At 41.9% G+C, this 27851-nt stretch overlaps 2 protein-coding genes across 3 annotated transcripts; one reads left to right on the forward strand and one right to left on the reverse strand.

Moving 5' to 3' along the window:
* Window positions 1–10175: 10175 nt before the first annotated feature.
* LOC121760756 lies at window positions 10176–16861 on the reverse strand. The gene is made up of 3 exons (XM_042156381.1): window positions 16135–16861; window positions 12781–12796; window positions 10176–11805 (listed from the first exon to the last, which is right to left on the reverse strand). The coding sequence occupies exons 1-3, from the start codon at window positions 16859–16861 to the stop codon at window positions 10176–10178; spliced, it is 2373 nt and encodes a 790-aa protein (XP_042012315.1).
* A 7528-nt stretch (window positions 16862–24389) lies between these two features.
* LOC121762896 (serine/threonine-protein kinase ATM-like) lies at window positions 24390–27630 on the forward strand. 2 transcript variants are annotated; one of them, XR_006042302.1, is made up of 3 exons: window positions 24390–24555; window positions 24746–27067; window positions 27164–27630. XR_006042302.1 is itself a non-coding variant. In XM_042158910.1 (2 exons), the coding sequence occupies exon 2, from the start codon at window positions 24834–24836 to the stop codon at window positions 26817–26819; it is 1986 nt and encodes a 661-aa protein (XP_042014844.1). In that variant the 5' UTR covers window positions 24390–24555; window positions 24746–24833; the 3' UTR covers window positions 26820–27630. The 2 variants fall into 2 exon arrangements, 1 of the variants encoding a protein (XP_042014844.1); XM_042158910.1 differs by having other exon boundaries at window positions 24746–27630.
* The last annotated feature ends 221 nt before the right edge of the window (window positions 27631–27851 follow it).

Raw genomic sequence — 27851 nt, forward strand, 5'->3', positions numbered from 1 at the left:
GGTGGGTGCCTTTGTGGCCGCTCGTGTACTACCCCATCCACGCCACAGGGCAATTCTTCCATTGCCAGTGCATGCAATCGACGTTGCCGAGCATCCTGGGGAATCCGTGCACTTCTTCGTGAAGGTGCAGCAGAAACTGGCAATCTGTCGTGCTTGGCTTCCGGAGAAATTCGTCGGTGAAGGCTGCCCGGATGCCTTTGCAGAATTAGATCAAGCACTTTCTCCCAGTGCTTTCTCCAATGTGGAGGTATTCGTCGAACACATCCGCCGTTTGTCCAGTCACAAGCTGACGGATTGCTGCAGTACATTAATGCAGCGTCGTGTGGCTGGAACGGCCGACGGCGTTGAACCTTTCTTGGAAGAACTTTTCCCGGGCTGCCAATGTATTTGCGATGAGGAGAAATAGTGGTTTCTGCATGCGAAAACGGCGACGGAAGTAGGTATCTCACCAAACCGGGTTATCGCAGAAGTAGTCGCGTACTAACCTTGCGGCAGCTTCCTCCCAGTTACGATGGATGTAAGTCTAGGAGCATCTTTGGGGCGGCGCGGCTTCCTCCGCATCCCGGCGTCGATCTTCTTCAAGTGATTCTTCCATTATTCGACTCATTTGCTCATATGGATCCATTAGATCGATTAACTTTGGGGAAAAATAAAAGAGTTGATTTGAGATGAAAATTGGAGTGGAAAGAGAGATGATTTGAGAAGAATAGATGTGTGTTTGTATGTAAAATGAGGATGAAATAGGAGTATTTATAGAGTAAAAAAATTGGAAAAACGGTCAAAAAACGGTAATATTACCGTTTTTAATTTTAGTTTTTTTATTAAATAAATTATTTTTTTAAAATGATTTATTGCGCCAGCGTGACGAAACCCACTCGCGGGCCGGCGAGTGGGCGTCACGCATCGCGCCAGAGGGCGCCACGTCGCGCGCGCGCGTGGCGAGACAGCTCGCGGGCTGTCTCGGAGGGCTGGGGACGAGACGGGACGCTGCAACGCGTCCCGCGCCCGTCTCGTCACGGATGGACGGGATTTGAGCCACCCGCGTAATGCGTTGCGGGTGGCCTTATTGCATTTGAACTTAATAATTTAGTGAAATAGTGAAAATAGACGAAGAGGTCGAACAATGGAAGTAAAATATTCCACATATTAATACATTCAGCATTAAGAACTTGCTTAAATATGAAGCAGTCGTAGTCCATAAGTAGTTAAAACAGAGAAATTAACCAGATTTATTTACTATATTTGTTCTTTTATGACTTAAAATGCTAGATCCAGCAGACAAATTAAATCCTATTCCTACAAATATTCCAAGAGACTAAAAATCTACACTTCATCACAATTTACCAATCACGTGGATGACAAATAAAAATACAGACCATGGAGCCATTTGATCAGCTACCACACCCAGTTGGCTAAGATTGTCCACTATGGTATAGCCGCGGCTATAGCCCCCGCCGGGGAGATCTCGGGGCGGTTATAGTGGAGGTGACGTCCGCCCCCGGGGCAGACGATGAGTGTGGGCGCGGTAGGCAGCGGACGGCTTGCGGCGACTCCGGGGCGGACGCGGCGGATAGGCGGGGCTCCTATAGTGGAGCGGTGCCCGGCGCGGCGGTAGGCGGCGATTTTTTTTTTTAATTTCACCTATAAATACACTCCATTCCATTCATTATTTTCACACCATTCCAACTCTTCATCACTCAAAACTTCTCTCACTAGAATTTGTGGTCAGACATGGACAATTTGTGGAGAGACACATGGAATGCACTGATTCAACAGGTGCAACACCAGGACGCCCAGGAGGATGCGGCGCGCTTGGCCGAGGAGGCAGAGGCTGCGATCCCTCGTGCGATTACTCATCGGCAGACCATCCCACGAGACCACGTCGGTGCGCACCATCGTCCAATGGCTGATTACTTTGTGGATAACCCCCGTTATCCACCCGAGATATTCCACCGGAGATTCAGGATGTCGCTACTGCTGTTCAACCATATAGCGACGAATTTGGCGGAGCGTTACCTGTGCTTCACCCTCCGGCGTGATGCCGCGGGCCGGATCGGGCTGTCTACACAACAAAAGTGCACCGCTGCACTTCGGCAGCTTGCCTACGCCGGACCAGCCGATATGTTCGATAAATACCTACATATGGGTGAGACGACAGGCCTCACGGTGCTTAGGCAGTTTTGTAAGGGGATCCGGGAAATTTTTGGTGGGAAGTTTCTACGTAAGCCCACCCCTGATGAGTGTCAGAGCCTGCTGGATATGCACGGTTCGATCCACGGATTCCCAGGAATGTTAGGAAGCATCGATTGCATGCATTGGGAGTGGAGGAACTGCCCCGTGGCATGGAGAGGCCAGTTCACAACTGGATTCAAAAGCAAACATCCAACGTCGATTCTGGAAGCCGTTGCGGACTACCATTTGCGGATCTGGCATGCGTATTTCGGTGTGGCAGGTTCGAACAACGACATCAATGTTCTTTAGTCATCGCCGCTCTTCAACGACGAGTGCCGGGGGGAGGATCCAGAAATCAGCTTCGTAGCCAACGGCACGGAGTACAATAGGGGCTACTATTTGGCAGATGAGATATATCCGCGGTGCCCGACACGAGTTTGGCACGAAGATGATGTCTCGAATATTACGTTAGCATGTATCATATTGCATAATATGATAATAGAAGATGAAGGATTTGCGGCAGAGCGCTGGGCAGCGGAAGAGGGCGCAAGTACAAGTCACGGTGTTGCCTCCGTGCCGATCCAGATGGGCGTACCACGCAATGAATATTTGATCCAACGTTTCGCTGATATGCGCAGGACCACATCACATACCACACTCCAGGCCGATTTGATTGAAGAAGTGTGGGCACGTAGGGGAGGTGGCGGCGCAGTGTGAACACCTTTGTGATTTGCACTAGATTAAATTTTCGTTGTATAATTTTTCCTGTACTTTAATACGACGAAAATTTGTACTTTAATTTTAATTTCTTCACGTATAGTCGTTTTCTTCTAATTACGTATAGTCCGATAAATTTATTCATAATTGCTTGAAACATTAAAATAAAAATTTTGGGGCTATTGGTGTCCACCATAGTGGCGGAAACAAAAATTTGGGGCTGTGGACAAAAAAACTGGAGCTGTGGACAAAAACGGGAGCAGGGCTATTTGGGTGTCTGCCTTATAGTGGACACCCTAACAATCAACCCCAACAAAAAAAACACAAACTTTTGTTCAAACTTCTGAATTCTGGATCCCAAATTCAATCCAGAAACAAACAGATTTTCTCCCTCATCTCTCATGGCTGCACCAACAACAACCCCCCCTACTTCATCTCACTCTCAGCTACTACCAAATTACCAGATCTATTGCGACACAGGGATCAATAATTCTCATTGCAACATTGCGGAAAAGGGAACTCAACCAATAACAAAAATTATAAAATTTCTATTGATATTAATCACATAATAACAAGAAACTCATTGCCATCTACTCTAATTTTTGGAAATCGATGATATGGAAACAAAAAAATTTATATTTGAGTAAGCCTATATACCACAATTTCAGCATGTCGGATGTGCTATGAATTCTGCTCGAATATGAGAATCACAATGAAAATTGGGAAGAATATTGAAATTAGGGCTCCACAATCACGAGCAATTGACTGCGACGACCAATTGAGCGCAAGACCTAGTTCACCAAGGCGCGGTGCGATTTATGACCGAATTGATCAGGGAGCATGATTGAGGAAAAAAATAATCAAAGTTACTGGCGTGGGATGACGGAATTGAGAATTGCGATTGTTTTTGTTGAAGATTCATATAACTTTTTTTTGCCAGTCTGCACATTCTTCGTCGCAGAGTTGAGATCAGTTTTTTTTGGGTGAATGAGGGAACAGTTGTAGAGAAATAAAAAGAAACAAATTTTGTTAAAAAAAGTTTAAAATTGATTTGTCAGGTTTTAAAATTGATACAGATAAATAATCCGACCATGGAGACCAGATAGTTTTGTCTATAATATGAGAGTTTATTATATCGGGCCCGTCATGATATATTAGATTGACTATATGTTAGTTATATCGGTAGCAGCCCAATTAGCCCGCTAGGCTAGCATAAAACATTAACATTTAATGTTAGGATTGAATATTTATATTCCGATAAAATCACAAACCCAATTAGCCTAGGAAGTGGATTAACCCGAAATCCACTGAACTGGCATGACTAACATCCCTAATTTGAAAGATAATAAAGAAAATATTGTTTTCTTATAATAATAAATGAATAAAGTACTCTAAAATTGCACAATCACCTATTATATGTGTAATCACACTTTTAAATTCGTTATTCCTAAAAAGCATAGTAAATAACTTACTACCTTTCAGTAAATTATTGTAATGAAAGTTGTGTCACGGCCCAATTCTCATTAAGGATAACAAGAATGGGTGATTCGCGACTAATGGGGGATTAAAGAAGCAGGGATAGAAAAGGGGTAAAATCTGAAGAACTTGTCGAAGGACAAATGTGATATTACCAAAATAACAGTCGAGTATTTGGTACAATCTCAAAATAGAATGTTTGATATGTCAACTGAATCAGAGTTCAGTGATGAGACAATACTATTCTCATTCAACAAAACACAGCGGAATAGGTCCCAACTGAACGACTTCGTGTATGAAGACACGAATCGTCGAGATATCCACAGGCTTATTTAATAGCATCGACTCCGATCAATCTTTTCTCCCACTTGACGTTCAACATGCACGTTTATAAATACATGCAGGGTTGAGTACAGGAGTACTCAGTGAACACATGCCGAAAACAAAACATACAATATAAGTTGTCATCTATCCACAGTATCGCGCGGGGGTTTTTCTTAAAAGGCCCGAGCATACTAAATTCTTTTGTGATCTTAAAAGTTCGATTGCAATCTAAGTTCTTTTGTATTCTGCCATGTCTGAGAATCTAGTGTACCGTGAAGGTGGCCACCTTCAACAGTACCATCGCCGGCCAACCTCTCTCTAGGATGGCTCACAGCTCTTGTGCACATAATTCCGAATAGGATTTGCGGTCCTATTGGGAACCGAATTCGTTACTAACCTTTTGGCATCGCCAAAAGTCTCGGCATATAGCCCTATCAGACAGGTCTCAAAAACAAACATTTTCTGGCATGACAACAACTTTAAAAGAGATGATCACATTCTCATTTTTCAGAAAAGATATTTCATACTTCAAAACATTTGCTTTATATCCACACTATAGTGCTGGATATTAAAAGAAAGTCCACCTCTTGTGCTTATCTTCACTTAACTTCCTTGCTGGGCCTCACTTGCCCCGGAATACTTTTCTCCCTTGAAAATAATAGCGTAACACGCTAATTAGCACTTGAACTATTTCTCTGAAAAGAATGCATGCATCCTACAGGATAGCATCTATCTCTTAGTCTCGGCTTATAGGATTTCCCTTTTAATCCTAACTTGGTTTTACTGCTCTGCAGCACTTAATTACTATCTTTACTTCCTTTGGAGAAATTCTATTTCCTCAATAAAATATGGATTCTTAAAATCCCTCATTGAATTCCTTTTTTTTCGGGAATTTTCTTAAGGCTTCTTAAGACCTCTTAAGGCCGCCCATGGCGTCGCGGGGCGACGCCGGTCGGCTTTCGCGTCTCCGCTTTAACACCTTTCCTTTTTTTTTAATTCCTTATCCGGGAATTAATATATTAAGCTCCAAGCTCAATTCCTTAAATTAATTCCACTCCACAAAATTAATCTCCAAGCACTAATTTAATTTCCGGCCCAATCATTTATTCTCGGCCCAACTCTAAAAAAAATGGTCCAATTCTCTTTATTAAATCAAGAGGCCCAAATGCCAAATTAATTTGGAGTCCTTATTCAAATTGTCCAATTAGCATTTGGAACAACCCATTCTCCTTAAGTGATTTTCGGCCCAGCCTTTTCCTCTGACCCAATTATCTAATAGGCCCAAATCCCCTTCTTCTTTTTCTTTTCCTTTATTTAAATCTGGGCCCAATTCATTTTAGTGAAATGGCCCACTACACCTCTTTCCCTTTTCTTCTTTTTTTTTTTTATAATTCTTTTCTTCCTTTTCTTTCCTCCAGAATTGTGACCCCCCCAGTTTCCTCCAAATCTGCACTTCACAATTCCAATCATGAAGGAAAGAAGGCAGCGCCTTCTCCCTCTTTCTTTTCTCTCGGTGAAATCGCCGCCACCCTTACGTCGTCGTCTCCTCCGTGAGTCCCCTCTTCCGCATCAAATCTTAATTGGAGTCAAGCGGCTGCGACGCCTTTCCTCCTCAGTGAATTTGCCACTGCCTCGACGGAAATTCCGGGGTTCCACCGTCGCGGTGGCTCTTGCGCCGACCTCTACTTCGCGCCACGAGCAGCGGCTCCTCCCGCTGTCGTCCCTCGCCGTTCGCCGCTGCCTCCTTTGCGAGGCAGCTATGACATTCACCGAAGGCTCACGCCCGCTCCCTCCGTCGAACGCCCTCCGGCGAGCGCTTCCTTTCCCGGCGAAGTCAGCAGCGAGGGGGAGGCGTCGCTCTCCCTCAGCCACGGCCCATAACCAGCCCGCGGAGCCTCCGGGATTTCCGGCTTGCCCCGCCGACTCATTCTCGGCCTAAAGCTAAGTCATCTTTATTCACTCCTTAATGCATTTATTCGATTTGGGCAGTAGCTACGTGACCTCGGGAATTTTTTTGGTGTTTGATCTCAAAATGTGATACCTACTGTGGTCATATTGCACTTCTTGCTTAAGGCATTGGTGTAGTTGATTTTTGAAGCTCCTATTGTTCTGTGGCAAACTTGGCCGTTGAGGATAAGTCTATGTGATTCTGTTCATGCTATTGTGGATTCTTATCGAGTTCCTATACCCGGTATATATTGCTCTAGCATGATGCGAGAGAGGGTGGAGTTGGGGCTTACCTCGCTCGGTGTACCTCCTCCGTGTGTGACTGATTTTGGCTCGCCCTTGCTCCCTGCTCCTCCTCCTTCGGTCCTCTCGAGTTATATGAATCTGGAGTTCGAAAAAAAATGGGGTGGAGGAGGCGGAGAGGGGCGGCTTTTATAGGCATTCATCTTTGGCCGTTAGTGCTTGAGAATTAGAGGTTGTGTCTCCATTTCTGGGCTGCCTCCTAGCTCTCTTTCGAGCTTGATGTTTATGCCTTGTATACCATTTTGGTGAAACTTCTTGGGAGTTTCATGGGCTGACCTCATATTCTTGTTTGCTCCAGCTGGAGGGGTCCGATTTTTACCCCATTGGAGCTCATTCTCCCATGCTTCTTGTTCCTATTTGATCTTTGGGAAGAGGGTGATAGGGCGATCTAGTTTTGGCAGAGACTAGATGCTCTCTTAGGCTATTTTCCATTATCTTCATGACTTACTTTTCCTTATTGCTCTTCCATGGTATATGTTCTTTCACTAATAGGGTAAGTGGACTTCTCCTTGTAGGTTGTGCTCCCTTGGAGTCCTTGCAGGCTAGATTTTCGAGAAGGAGGGAATGGATAAGAGAAAGAGAATCAAATCTTGAAGCCTTTTGGTTTCTATACCAAATTGGACAGCTCTTGGATTTACCCACTATAGTTAGTAGGAGGAAAGATATAGTGTAGGCATGTGATGTCTCTTTCATTTATGCAAACTTACACAATCTGTATTGTTTGACTTGTATTTTGTTGCACATGTATTCCTCTTTTCTCTAATATAGCATTTCCTTTACTTTTATGCTTGAAACTCTTCTTTGTACTCAAATTCTTCCAATAAGCTTGATTTGTTCCAACGCCGGATAATACAATTTGAAATTCTACGCCCTCTAAACGAGTATTAGTCGAGCTAATAATCTGACTTAATCAAGATTAAAAATCCGGGGCGTCACATTCCACCCTCCTTAAACGAAATTTCGTCCCAAAATTTGTACAGCTTTACTCGAACAGCTCGGGATATCGCTCCCTCATTTTACTTTCTAACTCCCACGTGGCCTCTTCCTGCCCGTGATGCTCCCAAAGTACTTTTACTGAAGGGATGGATTTGTTTCTTAACTGCTGTACTTTTCTGTCCAGAATTGCTTTCGGCCTTTCCTCATAACTCAAATCCGGGTTTAATATCATCTCTTCCTGATGAATCACGTGTTTCGGATCAAACACATATTTCCTAAGCTGTGATACATGGAATACGTTGTGAACGTTTCCAAAGCTTGGCGGTAACGCCAATCGATAAGCCACTGGTCCGACTGCTTCTAGGATCTCGTATGGTCCAATATATCGGGGTCGGAGTTTTCCCTTGACTCCAAATCTGGCTATCCCCTTTGAGGGTGATACTTTTAAGAAGACTTTATCTCCCACATCAAACTGCAAATCAGTCCGTCGGATATATGCATAGGACTTCTGCCTGTCCTGAGCCTCTTTGATTCTTTCTCGGATTTTTCTGACAATTTCTATCATTTCTTCAATCACTTCCGGTCCCAAAATTTTCCTCTCACCGACCTCGTCCCAGTAGAGGGGCGATCTACACTTTCTCCCGTATAGTGCTTCGTACGGAGCCATATCAATTGTTGCCTGGTAACTATTGTTGTAGGCAAACTCTATTAGTGGCAGTACTTGTTCCCAATTGCTTCCTCTATCAAGCACTACTGCTCTCAGCATGTCCTCGAGTGTCTGAATTGTTCTCTCCGACTGTCCGTCGGTCTGTGGGTGGAATGCCGTGCTAAAATTCAATTGTGTCCCTAGCTCTTTCTGTAAGCTCTTCCAAAACCGGGATGTGAATTTGGCATCTCTATCCGACGTGATCGTTGCCGGTATACCGTGCAGGCGAATGATTTCCTTCACGTATATCTGGGCTAACTTCTCTGATCCGTATGTGATAGGGATCGGTATAAAGTAAGCGCTCTTAGTGAGACGATCAACTATCACCCAAATTGCAGTATTTCCTCTCTGAGACTTTGGCAGTCCCGTGACAAAATCTATGGCTATGTGTTCCCATTTCCATTCGGGAATTTCCAACGGTTGTAGCTTTCCATATGGTCGTTGGTGTAGTGCCTTAACTTGTTAACAGGCAAGACACCTCTCGACGTAGGAAGCTATATCTCTCTTCATGCCGTCCCACCAGAATTTCTTCTTTAAGTCCTGATACATTTTGGTACTCCCTGGGTGGGCGGTGTACGGGGTATCGTGCGCCTCGCTCATTATCTCATTTCTGAGCTCCTCTTGGTTGGGCACACACAGGCTCCCTTCAAACAGGAGCGCATTGTCTGCCTCCTCCTGGAAATTCTCTTGTTTGCCTGTTCTCGATTTCAAACGCCACTTCTCTAGAGTCTCGTCCCATCTCTGGGCTTCCACAATCCTGGCTCTTAAATCGGGAACAACTACTAGAGTCTAAATTATACTTTACATTGTTTCGGGCGCTTGTACCATCTCCAAACTCATTTTGTCAAATTCTCTTAGGAGTTCTTCTTCCTGGGTGAACAGGACTGCTAATTGGTGCTGACTTTTACGGCTCAACGCGTCTGCCACGACGTTAGCCTTGCTCGGGTGGTAGTTTATGCCACAGTCGTAATCTTTTACCAGTTCGAGCCATCTTCTTTGTCTCATGTTCAAGTCCTTTTGCTCGAAGAAATATTTGAGTCTCTTGTGGTCCGTGAAAATCTCACACCTAACTCCATACAGATGGTGTCTCCAAATTTTCAACGCGTGAACCACTGCTGCTAGCTCTAGGTCGTGTGTTGGATAGTTGAGCTCGTGTGGTCTGAGCTGCCGTGATGCATAAGCAATCACCTTTCCATTCTGCATCAACACACACCCAAGTCCACTTTTGGAAGCATCCGTATAGACAACGTAATCCGTCCCTGATTCGGGGACTGCTAGTACGGGTGCACTGGTCAATTTCTCCTTTAGTAGCTGGAAGCTTTCCTCGCACTCGGGAGACCATGAGACTTTGGTTCCCTTCTTGAGTTGCTGAGTCATTGGCCTGGCGATTTTTGAAAATCCCTCAATAAACCTTCTATAGTAGCCAGCTAATCCGAGGAAACTTCGGATCTCGTTAGGCGTTGTCGGCGCCTTCCAATTCCGTACTGCCTCTACCTTGGCAGGATCCACTCGGATTCCTTCTGCCGTCAATATGTCCGAGAAAATTCACTTCCTTGAGCCAAAATTCGCACTTACTGAATTTGGCGTACAACTTTTATGCCCGTAGTGTTTCTAGGGCAAGCCGCAGGTGTTCCTCGTGTTCCTTTTTGTTTTTAGAGTATATCAACACGTCGTCAATGAAGACTAAGACAAACTTATCGAGATACGGATGGAAAACGCGATTCATCAAGTCCATGAACACTGCTGGTGCATTCGTTACTCCAAATGGCACCACAGTAAATTCATAGTGACCGTATCTGGTTCGGAAGGCCGTCTTGGGCACATCCTCTGGCTTAATTTTCAGTTGGTGATATCCTGACTTCAGGTCCATTTTGGAGAACACACTGGCTCCTTTGAGCTGATCCAACAGATCATCGATCCTGGGTAATGGGTACTTGTTCTTGAGAGTCAACTTGCTAAGTTCTCGGTAGTCTACACACATTCTCATGGTTCCGTCCTTCTTTTTGACGAACAGTACAGGTGCTCCCCATGGCGAGACGCTGGGTCTGATGAATCCCAGGTCCAGGAGTTCTTGCAACTGCACCTTAAGTTCATCCAGTTCCTTTGGAGCCATTCGATATGGTGCTTTCGACACCGGGGCGGACCCTGGTTCTAGATCTATCGTGAATTCCACTTGTCTGTCTGGCGGTAGACCAGGCAGAGTATCAGGGAATACATCTGGGAATTCACGAGCGATCTCGACTCCATCCAATTTTCTCTCATCTTTCACTTCTCTGTTCAAGTATACAAGGTATGCCGGGCATCCCTTCTTTATCAACTTGCTGGCTTGCAGCATTGATAAGACAGACTTTCGGGTTCCCATGGAGATTCCGTGAAAGCGAGTAGTTTCTCCTTCGGGGTTTCTAAAGGAAATTTGTCTTTCCTTGCATAAGATGGTGGCATGGTTTTCAGCCAGCCAGTCCATCCCTAAGATTATGTCTATGTCCCACATAATCATAACACTGAGGTTGTTAGCTACAACCTTAAGTTCGCCCAGAGTGATTTCTAAGTTCGAGCAAGTACGAGATATTTCTATCCGTCCTCCTACTGGGGAAACTACTTCCATCCTATGTTCAGATTCTTTTATATCGAGTTTCAGAGTAGTCACGCAATGAGCAGATATAAAAGAATGCGAAGCACCAGTATCAAACAGAAGCATAACGGGTGTGTTGAAGAGCTTACCCATGCCTGCCAAATTTCCCTGGTTCAACTCGGGCTGCTTCTGCCTTATTGCATAAGCTCGAGCCTGTGTTGGGAGTTTCGGCCTCTCCTGTTGATTCATTGGTATCTGCTGTGAATTTGATCCAGCTTGGACATTCATTGCGCGCAGTTGCGGGCGCTGAGCTGACGGGTTATGCCTTACTCCTGTCCCTGAGTTCTTGCTTGGACAGTTCTTAGCAAAATGTCCAGCTCTCCCGCAGTTGAAACAGGTATCAGCTCCTGCCTTGCAGATGCCGCTATGCAGCCTGTTGCATCTAGGACACGGACTGGGTCCTACCACATTCCCTTGGAATGATCCAGGGTTAACTTGGTATCCGCCATATTGTGGCATGCTTGGTCTGTAACCTCCTCTTTTTAAATCAGGTTGAGCTCGTGGTCCTTCCCACTTTCTCTTGTCCCTAGATGGTTGGGATTGAGTAGGGTTCACAGCTGGGGCAGTCTTTGCCGGGGTTTGGAGCCCCTTCCTACATAATTTTGGCCTTCGAGTTTGATTTCATTAAGGTTCGCAGACATTATTAAGAATTTGGCTAAGAAGAAATAAAAATATTTATCACATACTATGCTTAATACATAATTGCAAACAACCACAAAACAATTTATGTATCTCGCAGCTGCCAAAACCAAAATAAGTACGCCTCTAGGGAGGTCATACAAATTCGGATTCCAACAATTTCCTGGTCACAATACCGACGGATAGTCCAGAGACCACTAAGGTGGCATGGCCGCCAAATATTGCCTAAGCATTTACCATAAATATTTGCATCTAGGAATTTCATTTCTGTTTTGATACTCCTTCTGGGGAAGGTCGTACGCCACTAACAAAATTCCATAGCTATCTTATAAATATGTTTAAACATATGAACTTGCAATTTCACAGGATTATGGCTCCCACTAGGGTGGGTCGCGATCATATTAGAAACTCGCTTCTAGTTTAAACAATTTACTATTAAGAAGTCTAATCTTATGAACTTGCTATTTCGTAGGATTATTGCTCCCACTAAGGTGAGTCGCGATAATATTAGAAACTGCTTCATATATAGACCAATTTATGGAGACCATATACAACGCACTGTTGTAATTATCGCTTAGTCATTTTAAACATGGTTTTTGCATAATTATCACATAAGTAGATAAGGCAGATAATTCACTTAAAACAGATTAACACCAAATAAATAGATAAGTCCATTTACTTCATGGTAATTAATCACACTGGATAATTATTGAAATTATTTAATAAATCTAGGGAGATTTAATTAAATAATTAATTCTTATCTTATCCAAAACAGGAATATCGAATTTGATAAGATTTTTCTTGGATAATGATTATCCAAATTAATTTAGGATTTATCTAGATAGAGTTGAATCTATCTAAATCCATTTAAGATTATTCTAGATTTTATAAGAATAAAACCAAATCCAAAATTCAAGATAAAACTGACCTTGGATTATCCTTATCTAAATCATACCAGGATATTTCAGGATGAAAACAAATTTATCCAAATCCATAAGATAAAGATAAAACCCAATCATTCCAAGATTTAAAGAAATCTTAGATTATTTAGAATAAGAACCTAGAATATAATTAGGATTTATTCTAGATAAAATTAATTTTATCAAAATCCAATTAGAAAAGGATTATCTTGTATTATCTTTATCCAAATTTATCTAGGATATTTTCTAAATAGAAATAAATCTATTTATATCCATAAAATTAAGATAATCTATAATTAATATTAATTTAATTCAAACATGATTTAACTAGATAGAACTAAATCTATCTTAAATCCAAAAGATAATACAATACTGGATTAATAATTATATAAATCTACTAAGATATATTCTAGATAGATATGAATCTATCAATATCTATAAGATATAGATAAACTTAATTATCTAAATCACATGGATATTTTCTTAATAGAATTAAATCTATAAATATCCACAAGATAAAGATAAACATGGATTTTAATATCCAAATCTACTAAGATATATTTTAGATAGATATAAATCTATCAATATCTACAAGATATGGATAAACTTAATTAATGTTTATCTTAGTCTATCTAGGATTTATTCACATAGAATTAAATCTATATAAATCCATAAGACAATAAAATTAATTGTTATCCAAATTTATCTAGGATTTCTCTAGATATAATTAAATATATCTAAATCCATAAAATGAGGATAAAATCCAAACTTTATTAATTTATCTAGTCTATCTAGGATTTATTCACATAGAATTAAATCCTACGTAAATCCATAAGACAAAATAAAATTAATTAGCATTATCCGAATTTATCTAGGATTCATCTAGATAGAATTTAATCTATCTACATCCATAAAATAAAGATAAATTTCCAATTAATCCATAATTTAATTAAAAATTAAATTTTTAGATAATCCAATTAAAGATATATTCATATCTTATTCTAATTCATATCTCGAAACATATCCAAAATTAATTCCTAGGGTTTAGGAAACCCTAACTCAATTTTGGAAAGGTTTGTCGAGTCCCACTCAATTCGAACTCCGTGCAACTGCTGATCGGAATTCTACCGTCACAGCACTTCGAAAAACTCAATTCGCACAGCTTGGCCAAATTCCCAGCTCGGCCAGTCTGCTGTGCAGCTGATGCACAAGGTCGCCCAGCTGCCGCCGGTGATGATCACCGCAAACTGCCGCTGCTCGGAGATGTCGCTGCTGCTGCAAACAGCCCGACGTCGCAGCTTGTCTAGCTGGTCGGCCTGCCCAGTATCGCAACAGCCTCCACCGCGCTGCTGCCCCGTGACTTCATATTGACGCCGCCATCTTGGTCAAACAGCCCAGCCCGATAGCTAAGGGCAGTTAGCGTCTTTCTCTCGTCACATCCGGAATGGACGACGCAATCCGCCATGACGCCAAACAAATTGATTCACATATTTGATGTTATCAACAATAATAATATTGTAATTCAATTCATACATCAAATAATCAATATGTAATCATTATATGTTAGAAGTCGGCGATTCAAGCATAACGATTCACAATTCGAAAATTACGGCAACAACATAAAATAATTCAAATCCATGTAATCATTACATGTATATAATGAATACAAATTGAATATTAAGTATACTCATTACAAAAATATAATGAATTATACAAACTAATTCACGTGACTGAATTGGTCAAGCGTCATTGTCGCAAAAACATGAATTTCGTGATCTTAAAGTTCGAACTTTGTTTACACGTTAAAAAACACATAAACAACGAACACAAATATGCGATCAAGCATTTCACATAACATGAAATTAATCCACACAATCAGAGCCAAAAATTGGCTCTGATACCAATTGCTGGGGTTTGGAGCCCCTTGCACAGCGGAAGACATGCATTCACAAATAAATCATACATATGGATCTATTTGACCGATTATGGGATTAACTGATTCACATGTAAAACATTGAATTGCATACAAGAACGCACAAAAATCATGCTTAAGGAATTAAAATCCTAATTCATGATATTCTACGGTTTAGGATTACCGATCTGATTCTCCAAAGAATCGACTATTGCTTGCGCCTTCTCCACGTGATGTTCTTCGTACTCAACCACGAATCTTCTAATCTGTATCCCGAACTCAGATAATGACCTTTGGGTGGACAAAGCTTGTCATAATCGAAAAAGGCTTGACTAGAAAGAAGACAGAATATCAGTTTTCTCAAAAACCGATTTTTTCGTCCACTCCCACTGGGGAGCACGAAAATTAAGAGTAAAATCACTTCGAATCTCCTTTCTAATCTCCTTTTATATAGAGTTATGATGGGCCAGATTAGGGATCCATGGAGGTTGGACTTGGGCCAAACCTGTTGGACTTTTACTAATTAAATTGAGCCCCAATTTAATACAAGTCAAATAGAATATTATTATCATCCACTATAGTATAATAATATTGACTGCCCGTCCAATCCCAAATTACGAGTAATCCGGGCTTTACCTCTTTAACTTATTATTTCCCGTGTTTAAGATATAAATATCCATTAATTAATTTAAGTCTGCTATTTGACTTTAATTAATTAATATCTTTTTCCAAGAGTTGTCTAGTTCAAAATCTTTATTTATTACTCTGGAATAAATTCCAACCGGCCGGGTTTCTGAATAATAAAACCTTTTTCGATCACCTCTTGAGGATATTATCAAACTGGACTCACTCAGCACACGATTCATTGCAATAACAATACTAGCACCTCTAGACATTGATCACCACTACCCAAGATACCAGGATTCTTGGATTGCGAAAAATCTGCACCATTTGATAAATCAAAGTAGTGCATAATCAATATCGTATGCTCAGTGTTATGTCAACAATGATTAAGAAATAACAATCACCGAGACCTCGTCTTTCAGTAAATAGCAAGAAAGACTTATCTCAACTGTTAGATCCTTCAGTGCTATACCACACCAGTGTCATTTATTTCCTAAGGTAAGGAAACATGCGGACTGACACTGCAACCTTTCACGATAGGTAGCCAAAGCCTATCTGGGTTGTGAAATTCTATTTCTCTTCTACAAAGGACCGACTGCGTCACCTTCTGTGAACGTCGTTCACGACCAGTCTACTATGCAGAAGAATTAGACTTATTTGCTTCTTATACATTTAAATGTTTGAGAAACATCTTATAAATGCATAAGCAAACACCAATGCGATAAAATTATTTCTTCTCGCCTTGGGTTAAAAGTGGATTGTAGAGTTTATTGTATACAAGCAATTCTATCCGTGCAACATGCTCGAAATATGCTTTTCAGTATACCAATCCTAACAGTCTTTTCCCCTGGCATGGCTGCCTCGATGTCCAGTGCTCGTCCCAGAGCCTCAGTGTAGGACAGTCCTCCGTGGCTAGCCAGCGTCATGCGTATCTCATGTCTCAACCCAGTACAGAATTTCTCAGCCATCTTGGCATCGGTATCTACCTGATCTGGGGCGTACCGTGCCATTTCACATAACATTCGGTCATAGTCTGTCACCGACATTCGTCCTTGCTTCAGATGATAGAATTCAACCTCCTTTTTCTTCCTGTAGCTCTTGGGAATATACTTCTCATAGATCTCGGTTTTAAATTCTTCCCAAGTCATTTCCTCTACATGCATTGGACCCATAGTCTTTTTCCTTGCTTCCCACCAGAAATCTGCGGGTCCAGTTAGCTGGAAAGTCACACAGGACAACCGCTCCTGGTCAGTGCAGCGTAAAAAGTTAAATATGCGTTCCAGTGCACGGATCCATGTTTCTGCCACCATTGGGTCTCCCAACCCGTTAAACGTTGGTGGGTTCTGTCTCAGAAACATTTCCTCAACCCGACGATCCTGTGGTTGGAGTGGTGGTGGGGGTGGTGACGGTGGTGGAACTGGCGATGGAGGTGGTGTTACTTCCTCCCATTCCTCTCGTACTTCCCCTTCATACACCGGAAGGTTATTTTGGGCTTGTCCCCGGCCCCTTCCACGTCCTCGGCCTCGTGGCCTGCCAACTCTTCGTGGTGGCATCCTGGGGGTTTATGAAACTCCTTTAATAAATGCATAACATTCGCGATGGCTAAACAGAAGACGTGGATTTTTCCGAGATATAAACGAACACTGCTTTTCAAGGTAACGAGATTTCATATATATCGTAAATCGAGTACATCATCATAGAGTTTGCCTCGAAAGGTCTTTTTACAAAAGAACGCACATCCAAGTACGCATCATGAAGTCCCGGTACTACGGAACATCACCAAAAATACTTAGCCACTGCCCTTCTAACAGCTCGGGCCTTACGTGCTAATCAAAACAGTCTGCTCACTCCCAAAAGAAAACACTACATCAGAACGCCATCATACTAGGACGTTTCTGATGGTACAATCCACCTACCGCTCCTCAATACCAAACCCACTTCCCAGAAGGGGTGTAGTAGCCACAGTCCCGGATATCATCACTTTCACTATCGCTGTCCAGTGAGCGCTCTCTCTTTGGCCCGCGCTCCTCATCACTGTTGACGAGTATGGGGTTGTTCTCGTCCTCTCCGCATGCCCATTCCCAGACGAGGTGCGGGTCCTCCCTGCTCTCCTCAGTGAGGGCTGGGGGCACGGCCTCATTCCCGGCCTTTCTGAGGTGCGGCCATATATCATCCACACGCACCATACGCCTCCCCATGTCTGGGTGGTCTGCCTCAGTTGCCGAGCGGATGTGCGAGTAACTGCTCGGAACTGTGATAGCCTGCAGACGGGAGCTCCCGACTGGTCCGACCACTGGCGGGCCTTCCTCCTCATCCTCCTCTGAGTCAGCCGCAGGGGCCTTCCCCTTTCGGGCAGCCTCCTGCGCCTCACGCTCTGCCTCTATGGGGAAAGTGGGGTCCCGCATAGAAGGTGGGCGTGCCGACGGTGCCCTCGGAGTCCTGCTCCCAACTGGTCGCCAAGATGGCCCTGCTTCGGACTCCCACTGGCTGGGACGTCCTGGCTCCCTTGGCGCCGGAGGGTCCTGTACCTCAGGTGTTGGCGAGTCGATCAACAAGGGTGAAACCGACCCGTAGCACACAAAGCGAGTGAATACTGCTAACAGGAATCTAGGAAAATCCCCTACCAAGTCATAAGCAGGGTAGGCAGTGATTATGTACTTATCGGCCACCATGGTAGCCCACTCTCTCCATCCATCGGGGAGCAAACTCAGCAGACGAACTATGCCGTCGTATCCGGTGACGCTGCCATGGAAGGCCGCATCCCACCATAGACGCTGGTAGTGCGCCAAAAACTCGCCCAGTGAGTCACCATAGCACCTCTGGTAGGTCTGGTAGGCCCTCACATACTCCTCGGGGCTAGCACCTCTCCTCACCCGTTTCCGGGCGGTAAAACGACGACGAGCCATCTACACCAGGACACGTCTCGAGTCAGAGGAGGCAACGTATGAAAACAGAACGCGAAAAGTACAACGTAAAGCGATGCATGCGAGCCTAAGGGGGTCATCCTCTAGGGCCACTATACTGTGTGATCTAAAGTCATCAGACTAAGTTCTAATCTCAAACTTATTGTTCCATAAGGCTTTTGTGGTGAAGAACACCAAGTTCTTTGGATTTAAACGAGTGACTTGGTCACCGTGAGGATCTATCTCATACCATTTCATATTGTGCTATTTTCTTATAGCACCGTTCCTTGACTTTCTATCTCAACTGTTGCCCCTCTTGTGCTCTCATGCACTGGGCACTGAATTTTCTGGTGAAACTCGTGTTTCCTTGGCTCACACTTTCATACTCAACTTTGTCTTGCTATCATTCTGAAAACAAATTGCTCGGGAAAGCAATAAGAGGATTTATGGTTCATCCTTTGTAGTTCCAGTTTGAACTACATCCTTTAGGAAAGTACTTGTCCTTTCTCTGTCCTTTCTATTTTCTCTACGAGGTGGGCATCCTCGTCGCACTTTGTGTAGTTATTTCAAAAGTTTTCTTTCTCTTTCGGCTTTCAACTTGGTTGAACGTCCTGGAGTATTGATCGAGTCGATTGCTTGGAAGGATCTAGCGAACAAGTCTAGATCTTGACTGAAGGAGTGTGTAGATATCAGAGTAAGAAGGAAACTGTTGCTCTGATACCACTCTGTCACTAATGGGGGATTAAAGAAGCGGGGATAGAAAATGGGTAAAATATGAAGAACTTGTCGAAGGACAAATGTGATATTACCAAAATAACAGTCGAGTATTTGGTACAATCTCAAAATAGAATGTTTGATATGTCAACTGAATCAGAGTTCAATGATGAGACAATACTATTCTCATTCAACAAAACACAGCGGAATAGGTCCCAACTGAACGACTTCGTGTATGAAGACACGAATCGTCGAGATATCCACAGGCTTATTTAATAGCATCGACTCCGATCAATCTTTTCTCCCACTTGACGTTCAACCTGCACGTTTATAAATACATGCAGGGCTGAGTACAGGAGTACTCAGTGAACACATGCCGAAAACAAAACATACAATATAAGTTGTAATCCATCCACAGTATCGCGCGGGGGTTTTTCTTAAAATGCCCGAGCATACTAAATTCTTTTGTGATCTTAAAAGTTCGATTGCAATCTAAGTTCTTTTGTATTCTGCCATGTCTGAGAATCTAGTGTACCGTGAAGGTGGTCACCTTCAACAGTACCCTCGCCGGCCAACCTCTCTCTAGGATGGCTCACAGCTCTTGTGCACATAATTCCGAATAGGATTTGCGGTCCTATTGGGAACCGAATTCGTTACTAACCTTTTGGCATCGCCAAAAGTCTCGGCATATAGCCCTATCAGACAGGTCTCAAAAACAAACATTTTCTGGCATGACAACAACTTTAAAAGAGATGATCACATTCTCATTTTTCAGAAAAGATATTTCATACTTCAAAACATTTGCTTTATATCCACACTATAGTGCTGGATATTAAAAGAAAGTCCACCTCTTGTGCTTATCTTCACTTAACTTCCTTGCTGGGCCTCACTTGCCCCCGAATACTTTTCTCCCTTGAAAATAATAGCGTAACACGCTAATTAGCACTTGAACTATTTCTCTGAAAAGAATGCATGCATCCTACAGGATAGCATCTATCTCTTAGTCTCGGCTTATAGGATTACTATCTTTATTACTATCTTTACTTCCTTTGGAGAAATTCTATTTCCTCAATAAAATATGGATTCTTAAAATCCCTCCTTGAATTCCTTTTTTTTCGGGAATTTTCTTAAGGCTTCTTAAGACCTCTTAAGGCCGCCCATGGCGTCGCGGGGCGACGCCGGTCGGCTTTCGCGTCTCCGCTTTAACACCTTTCCTTTTTTTTTAATTCCTTATCCGGGAATTAATATATTAAGCTCCAAGCTCAATTCCTTAAATTAATTCCACTCCACAAAATTAATCTCCAAGTTCACTAATTTAATTTCCGGCCCAATCATTTATTCTCGGCCCAACTCTAAAAAAAATGGTCCAATTCTCTTTATTAAATCAAGAGGCCCAAATGCCAAATTAATTTGGAGTCCTTATTCAAATTGTCCAATTAGCATTTGGAACAACCCATTCTCCTTAAGTGATTTTCGGCCCAGCCTTTTCCTCTGACCCAATTATCTAATAGGCCCAAATCCCCTTCTTCTTTTTCTTTTCCTTTATTTAAATCTGGGCCCAATTCATTTTAGTGAAATGGCCCACTACACCTCTTTCCCTTTTCTTCTTTTTTTTTTTTTATAATTCTTTTCTTCCTTTTCTTTCCTCCAGAATTGTGACCCCCCCAGTTTCCTCCAAATCTGCACTTCACAATTCCAATCATGAAGGAAAGAAGGCAGCGCCTTCTCCCTCTTTCTTTTCTCTCGGTGAAATCGCCGCCACCCTTACGTCGTCGTCTCCTCCGTGAGTCCCCTCTTCCGCATCAAATCTTAATTGGAGTCAAGCGGCTGCGACGCCTTTCCTCCTCAGTGAATTTGCCACTGCCTCGACGGAAATTCCGGGGTTCCACCGTCGCGGTGGCTCTTGCGCCGACCTCTACTTCGCGCCACGAGCAGCGGCTCCTCCCGCTGTCGTCCCTCGCCGTTCGCCGCTGCCTCCTTTGCGAGGCAGCTATGACATTCACCGAAGGCTCACGCCCGCTCCCTCCGTCGAACGCCCTCCGGCGAGCGCTTCCTTTCCCGGCGAAGTCAGCAGCGAGGGGGAGGCGTCGCTCTCCCTCAGCCACGGCCCATAACCAGCCCGCGGAGCCTCCGGGATTTCCGGCTTGCCCCGCCGACTCATTCTCGGCCTAAAGCTAAGTCATCTTTATTCACTCCTTAATGCATTTATTCGATTTGGGCAGTAGCTACGTGACCTCGGGAATTTTTTTGGTGTTTGATCTCAAAATGTGATACCTACTGTGGTCATATTGCACTTCTTGCTTAAGGCATTGGTGTAGTTGATTTTTGAAGCTCCTATTGTTCTGTGGCAAACTTGGCCGTTGAGGATAAGTCTATGTGATTCTGTTCATGCTATTGTGGATTCTTATCGAGTTCCTATACCCGGTATATATTGCTCTAGCATGATGCGAGAGAGGGTGGAGTTGGGGCTTACCTCGCTCGGTGTACCTCCTCCGTGTGTGACTGATTTTGGCTCGCCCTTGCTCCCTGCTCCTCCTCCTTCGGTCCTCTCGAGTTATATGAATCTGGAGTTCGAAAAAAAATGGGGTGGAGGAGGCGGAGAGGGGCGGCTTTTATAGGCATTCATCTTTGGCCGTTAGTGCTTGAGAATTAGAGGTTGTGTCTCCATTTCTGGGCTGCCTCCTAGCTCTCTTTCGAGCTTGATGTTTATGCCTTGTATACCATTTTGGTGAAACTTCTTGGGAGTTTCATGGGCTGACCTCATATTCTTGTTTGCTCCAGCTGGAGGGGTCCGATTTTTACCCCATTGGAGCTCATTCTCCCATGCTTCTTGTTCCTATTTGATCTTTGGGAAGAGGGTGATAGGGCGATCTAGTTTTGGCAGAGACTAGATGCTCTCTTAGGCTATTTTCCATTATCTTCATGACTTACTTTTCCTTATTGCTCTTCCATGGTATATGTTCTTTCACTAATAGGGTAAGTGGACTTCTCCTTGTAGGTTGTGCTCCCTTGGAGTCCTTGCAGGCTAGATTTTCGAGAAGGAGGGAATGGATAAGAGAAAGAGAATCAAATCTTGAAGCCTTTTGGTTTCTATACCAAATTGGACAGCTCTTGGATTTACCCACTATAGTTAGTAGGAGGAAAGATATAGTGTAGGCATGTGATGTCTCTTTCATTTATGCAAACTTACACAATCTGTATTGTTTGACTTGTATTTTGTTGCACATGTATTCCTCTTTTCTCTAATATAGCATTTCCTTTACTTTTATGCTTGAAACTCTTCTTTGTACTCAAATTCTTCCAATAAGCTTGATTTGTTCCAACGCCGGATAATACAATTTGAAATTCTACGCCCTCTAAACGAGTATTAGTCGAGCTAATAATCCGACTTAATCAAGATTAAAAATCCGGGGCGTCACAAGTTGGTTTCATATTCTTATAGACTATAGTCTACATTACATTTACCGTCCTTTTAACATTTGGGATAATTTTAAAATTAGTTTTTAAACATTATAAAAAAGAACTCTTACATGTCCAAATGGATATATTGTAGAGCATTCACAATGATGGTCTCGACTGCGAGATGGAATGTCCCGGCGGAACGAGACACTAACGAGACACTATTGCATGCATCTCCGCGTTAAGAGCCGCCCCATGCGGAGACCACGTCTCTATCTGAGGAGACGACGCGCTCGACACACGTGGCGTGATATGGAGTGCGCGGTGACGCCCCTCTCCCAGCCAGTGAGAGTCGTTTTGACCGTTAGAATTTTAATTTTTTGAAAAAAATTGGAAAAAATATAAAAAAAATCACACTTTGCAAAATATTATTGTTTTTTCATTTTTTTTATTTTTTAACCTTTAATTCATCCATAAATCTTCTATAAATACTCTATTTATCACCATTTTTGTCAAATAAAAAAACTATCTCTCACTCATTCATCTCTCATTTTTCTCTACAAAAATCATCATTTGCATTCTTAATTGAAGTATGTCAAGAGGCATGGCACGAGACAGACGAAACCAAGCGACCCATCAAACTTCCACAACTCTTTTAATGGAAATGTTGTTTTTCTTTTGAAGTATGTCAAGAGGCATAGCAGCCGACACTTTCCGTATGACGCGGTCAGAATGAGCGACACCTCACCAAACAATTGCGCTCCTCATGTTTCGTTTGAACATACCGATGTCGCCGGAAGAGTAATTTTTCTTATGTGTTTATTTTTATTTTTAGGATTTAAATTATGTAAGTTTTAAATTTTAGGAATTTATAATTTCATTTTTGAGGTTTTTAATGAAGTTTTATTATTATTGAAGTATTTTTATTAATTAAAATTTTAAATTAAAGAATATAATAGTGAGATCCATAGTTAAGGAATGAGAAGGATTGTTGCAGGTATTGTCTCTTGGTTAAGAGATGTAATAAAAAAATATTGCTCCGCACTAGTTAAAAGTGGTGTGAGACCCATAAATAATTAAGGGTCAGCTCTTCGCGGAGAATATTGTTGTGAATGCTCTTCTAAAATTAATTTTACGATTAAATTATTGTCATAATTAGCAGTGGCGGATCCAGAATTTTTAATTTGGGGGTGTAATAAATAAGTGCAATGACTTGGAACCTCAAAATCCGGCTTTAGCATAAATTAAGATTAACATAATATACCTTAATACTTGAATTTAAAATATATAATACCGACGTAATGTTTATTGTATACAAGAAAAATGTACTATATCAAGTTACTTCAATTTTTATAAATTTTAAAAAAATAAGGCATTTATTTGAAATATACACTAAGGTAATGTTTATTATAGAAGAAAATATAAAATGTTTGTACAGAAGAAAATATGTGTCAGTTTACTTCAATTTTTTTAGAGAAAAATTATAAACCATTCATTTAAAATATGTAATACGAAATATTAGTAGACTAGTGTAATGTTTATTTATTGTATAGAAGAATATATTATATGTTGTCAATTAACTACTACAGACGGAAGCAAAATCTAAGTGAAATACCGCTGAACCACAAGACTCGTTAGTACTAGTACATCTAAATATATACTCCTAATTAGCATGAAATTTGGAGATACAGTAGTTCCCCTTGTTTTAAGGTAGCGCCGCCACTGTAATAGATATAGTAGTAGTACTAACCCAGAAAATAAAATAGTGATCGACCATTTTCAGTCTGTCGCGGGTAATCGATAGTGCATATATGTACTCTGGTAACTACTCCCTCCGTCCCGTAAATAGGAGTCACATTTTTCTATTTGAATCCGTCTGCGAATAGAAGTCCAGTTTACTTTTATCGAAAATGGTAATAAAGTCTGACCTTCTGCTAACTCATTGTACTTATATTCCCATTAATATTTTATTTTTTCACCCATTTTTTGTTAATATGTCTTAAATTTGTCTCTCTTAGAAATAAGACTCTCCTAACGACTAATGACGGGAGGGAGTAGTAACTACAAATGTCTTCACTAAATAAAAAAAGGTCTCCATTTCCACCAAAATCAACAGCGAAAGAAGAAAGGGGAAATACGTCGATTCTCTCTATCTCGCGCTTCCCCAGTAAATAGGAAAACTAAATATTTCTTCAAAAGCTAGCGAGTTTCAGTTTCTTCAATCACCTGAGGTGATTTTCTCTCTCTGTGGAGCTCAAATTATTCTTTGTATACATTTCTGTGTGTTTGCGCGCGCGTTTATAGATTCTGTGTTACATTAAATGCATGAGGATTTGTAGTCACCAGCCATAAGTGACTTTTGCGGAAACAATTGAATCCCTCTTTTCTTGACTGATAAGATTTATCCATGGTTTGTTGTAGGATTTATTAGTAATTTGATGAATTTGAAAATTAACGGGATTCCTGCTGCTGCTTCGGGGCGAATTAGACAAGGGGGCGATTAGGTGAAATGGTCGACGGTTTGAAATCGGAAACCCTAATGGAGATTTCTGGTGATAAGGGGGTTTTGAGTGGTGGAGTTAGGGTTTCGGAGGAACCTAAGGTTTCGACTGAGGGGACTGTAATTAGATCAAATGAGAGCAAGTTTGTTGAATCTAGCAACTTAGGAAGCAATGATAAGGTACCTCGCAGCCATAGGTGGGAATCATGGGGGGTTATGAATATGGTTAGCAGAGTGCTGGGTGGAAAGCTTTATGTGGATGATGATGGGGTGAAGGATGTAAATGATTCCAAGAATAGGGGCCAGGTGAATGTGTTTGGGGGTGTAAAATTGTTGCAGGATCTGATTGGGGAGAAGACATCTGACAATCAGGGTGAGGTGAATTTGGTGGTGGATATGAATGCTCGTGAGGATGTGATTGGGGAGTCGCCATCTGCAAATGGAATTGATATTAAGAGAATGGATATCAACAGTGAATCTGCAAAGTTAGTTTTGGATTGTCCAGTTGAGGAAAATATAAATGGTAACCAAGATTTGGTCTCTCATGACATAGTGCCAGATGGGAATCTGGAAACTGAGGAAATAAATAATGTTGAAGATGAGGTGTTGAGAACGGAAGGATTTGAGAAAACCGAGGAAGTAAAGGATGTTAAGGCTGATGTGATGATACCAAAAGGAGATGGACAACTAGATTTGCATATTAATGTAATTGTTCCAGAAGTCACATTGGAATCGGGAGAAAATGTTAAAGCTGATTCAGAGGAAGTAAATGATATTAAGGCTGACATGTTGTTTCCAAAAGAATATGGCAGAAATACAGAGAAGGAAGAGGAATATCATGTGTCAGATCTAGTTTGGGGCAAAGTTAGGAGCCATCCTTGGTGGCCGGGGCAAATATGTGCTCCCTCAGCTGCATCTGATAATGCAAAAAAGTATTTTAAGAAAGAAAATTATTTGGTGGCATATTTTGGGGATCAGTCGTTTGCGTGGAATGATGAATCAAAGCTCATGCCTTTCAGAAAGTATTTCTCCGAAATGGTGAAACAGAGTAACACAGATAGATTCTCTCGTGCTTTGAGCTGTGCCCTGGATGAGGCTGCTCGACGAATTGAGTTTGGCCTTTCGTGTCCATGTTGGGCCCAGGAGGTGCGTGATGAGAAAAAATTTCAAGTTGTTGAAAATGCTGGAATTCGAGAAGAATCAAGTATTATAGCTGGTGGGGACAATGTCTTTTGTGCAACTACATTTTCACCTGGAGATGTTATACAATTCCTAGAATCATTGGCTAAATGCCCGCAGTCCAATCAAGATAGGTTGGAATTTACAATAGCAAAAGCTGAATTGCAGGCCTATACTAGATGGAAGGGTTACCATGAGCTCCCTGTCTTTGAGGAGTGCATTGGATTATCAGAGGGTGATATTCGATCCATGGCAATGGGAGATGGAGGTGATCCCACTGAAGTTCCAGTTTGTGATGCTGCAAATAATATTCCATCTAAAAGGAGAAAGTCGACAGCTGATAATGGTTCTTCAGGTGACGAAGAGCGCCCGAAGAGAAAAGAAAAGTTCATGTCTGTCTTGTTGGCCTTGGGCGGTTCGTGTTCACAGAAAAATGATAAGGTATATGTGAGGAAGACCTCCAAAAGGGTCATCTCGTCTTCCAAGAGTCCTGAAATGGTTGGTTATACATGCAGTAATTCTAGTGGTAAAAAACAGAAGACTCTGCAAGCATCTGCCGCAGCTGCGCCTGCTTCTGGAATTGCTGCGAAAGCGGAAAAGGTTGATGCTGGAGAGTCTCAGATAGTGGAAATCATTCCGGCTGAGACCCCTACTCCTGAGATGGTTCTTTCGGAGCTCATTTTGACTGCGAAAAGGCCCCTGCAAGGGATAGATGTGATTATTCCAGTAGTTGGCTGGCTTCGTGATTTCAGGAACTTGGTTTGTTTAGAAAAACCTAGTCAAGGAGAAGATTGGGGAAAGCAAAAGGAGGAATAATCGTATCCAATGGCAGATATATCATGATTCGGGGTATTGAAAACTAATACTGGACAAGACAGAATCATTCGCGACTACTCTCAAGATCAGGCGATGTCTGAATCTCAGAAGTCTTGCCAGAGGATGATCAACCAGAAGCTGATGTTGCTGAAGTCGGATGATAACCATGAAAGCAACAATGCTGTGGATTTGGATACCAGGAACCAATCTGCTCCGACAAATAGTTTCAGAGGAACGTTATCCAACAGGTTTGATCCCCAACTTCAAAAGTTTGGATTCTATTCCATCTGTCCATCAAGAATCTGAACAAGATATTTAACCATTACCGAACTTTGGATGAATAGGGACCTAAGCAAAAGCAGGCGTGTAAAGGTAGTTTTGAATAGGCCAGCAGATGCTGGGAAGTGCAGCATCTTTGGGTCATCGCTTATAAATCATTGAACATAGTAAATGTCAGCAAATCTCAAAGAAGAAGAAGAAGAAGAAACAAGGCGAGCAGTGGGGAAGACATGTATCAGAAAGTCGACGCTGGTTGAAATTGGCGAGGATGAATTCAAATGTTGTAGTAGTACCATTATAATGGGCACGTAGAACATTTGTAGTTGTTATGATATACATTGTGCAAAGGATAGAACATGTAGCTACTGACCTATTGTTTCATTTTGGGTATTTTGTCTTATAAGGAACAAGACTAATAATCTCTTTCACTGCGTCTTTTACTTATAAACTAGGAGTACATTTTTTTGGATGTAATTATGTAAATGTGAACATTTTTAATGATTGTTAATAAGCGTAGTAACTCTTTGGTGCCTCTTTTTATTTATTTTGGTAACATAGATGTGTTGTGATATATGACTAGGCATTGCAATTATTTGGAGATTGGCTTTTGAAACTTTAATTGCAATTCTTAATTTGTTTACTGGAGACTTAGTTTTTTGAATATGGTAAAATAAATGACTATGTACATGTTTTCAAAATAATACTAACTATATTTCCGTTTAAAACAAAATAGAAGGTGATAAAATTCGCACT

Source organism: Salvia splendens, chromosome 13, assembly GCF_004379255.2.
Source record: "Salvia splendens isolate huo1 chromosome 13, SspV2, whole genome shotgun sequence".
Taxonomy (NCBI): Eukaryota; Viridiplantae; Streptophyta; class Magnoliopsida; order Lamiales; family Lamiaceae; genus Salvia; species Salvia splendens.

Bases quoted from the DNA above. Each gene is read 5' to 3' on its own strand.
- LOC121762896 (XM_042158910.1), top strand. From the start codon at position 24,834: ATGGTCGACGGTTTGAAATCGGAAACCCTAATGGAGATTTCTGGTGAT.
- LOC121760756 (XM_042156381.1), bottom strand. From the start codon at position 16,861: ATGCCACCACGAAGAGTTGGCAGGCCACGAGGCCGAGGACGTGGAAGG.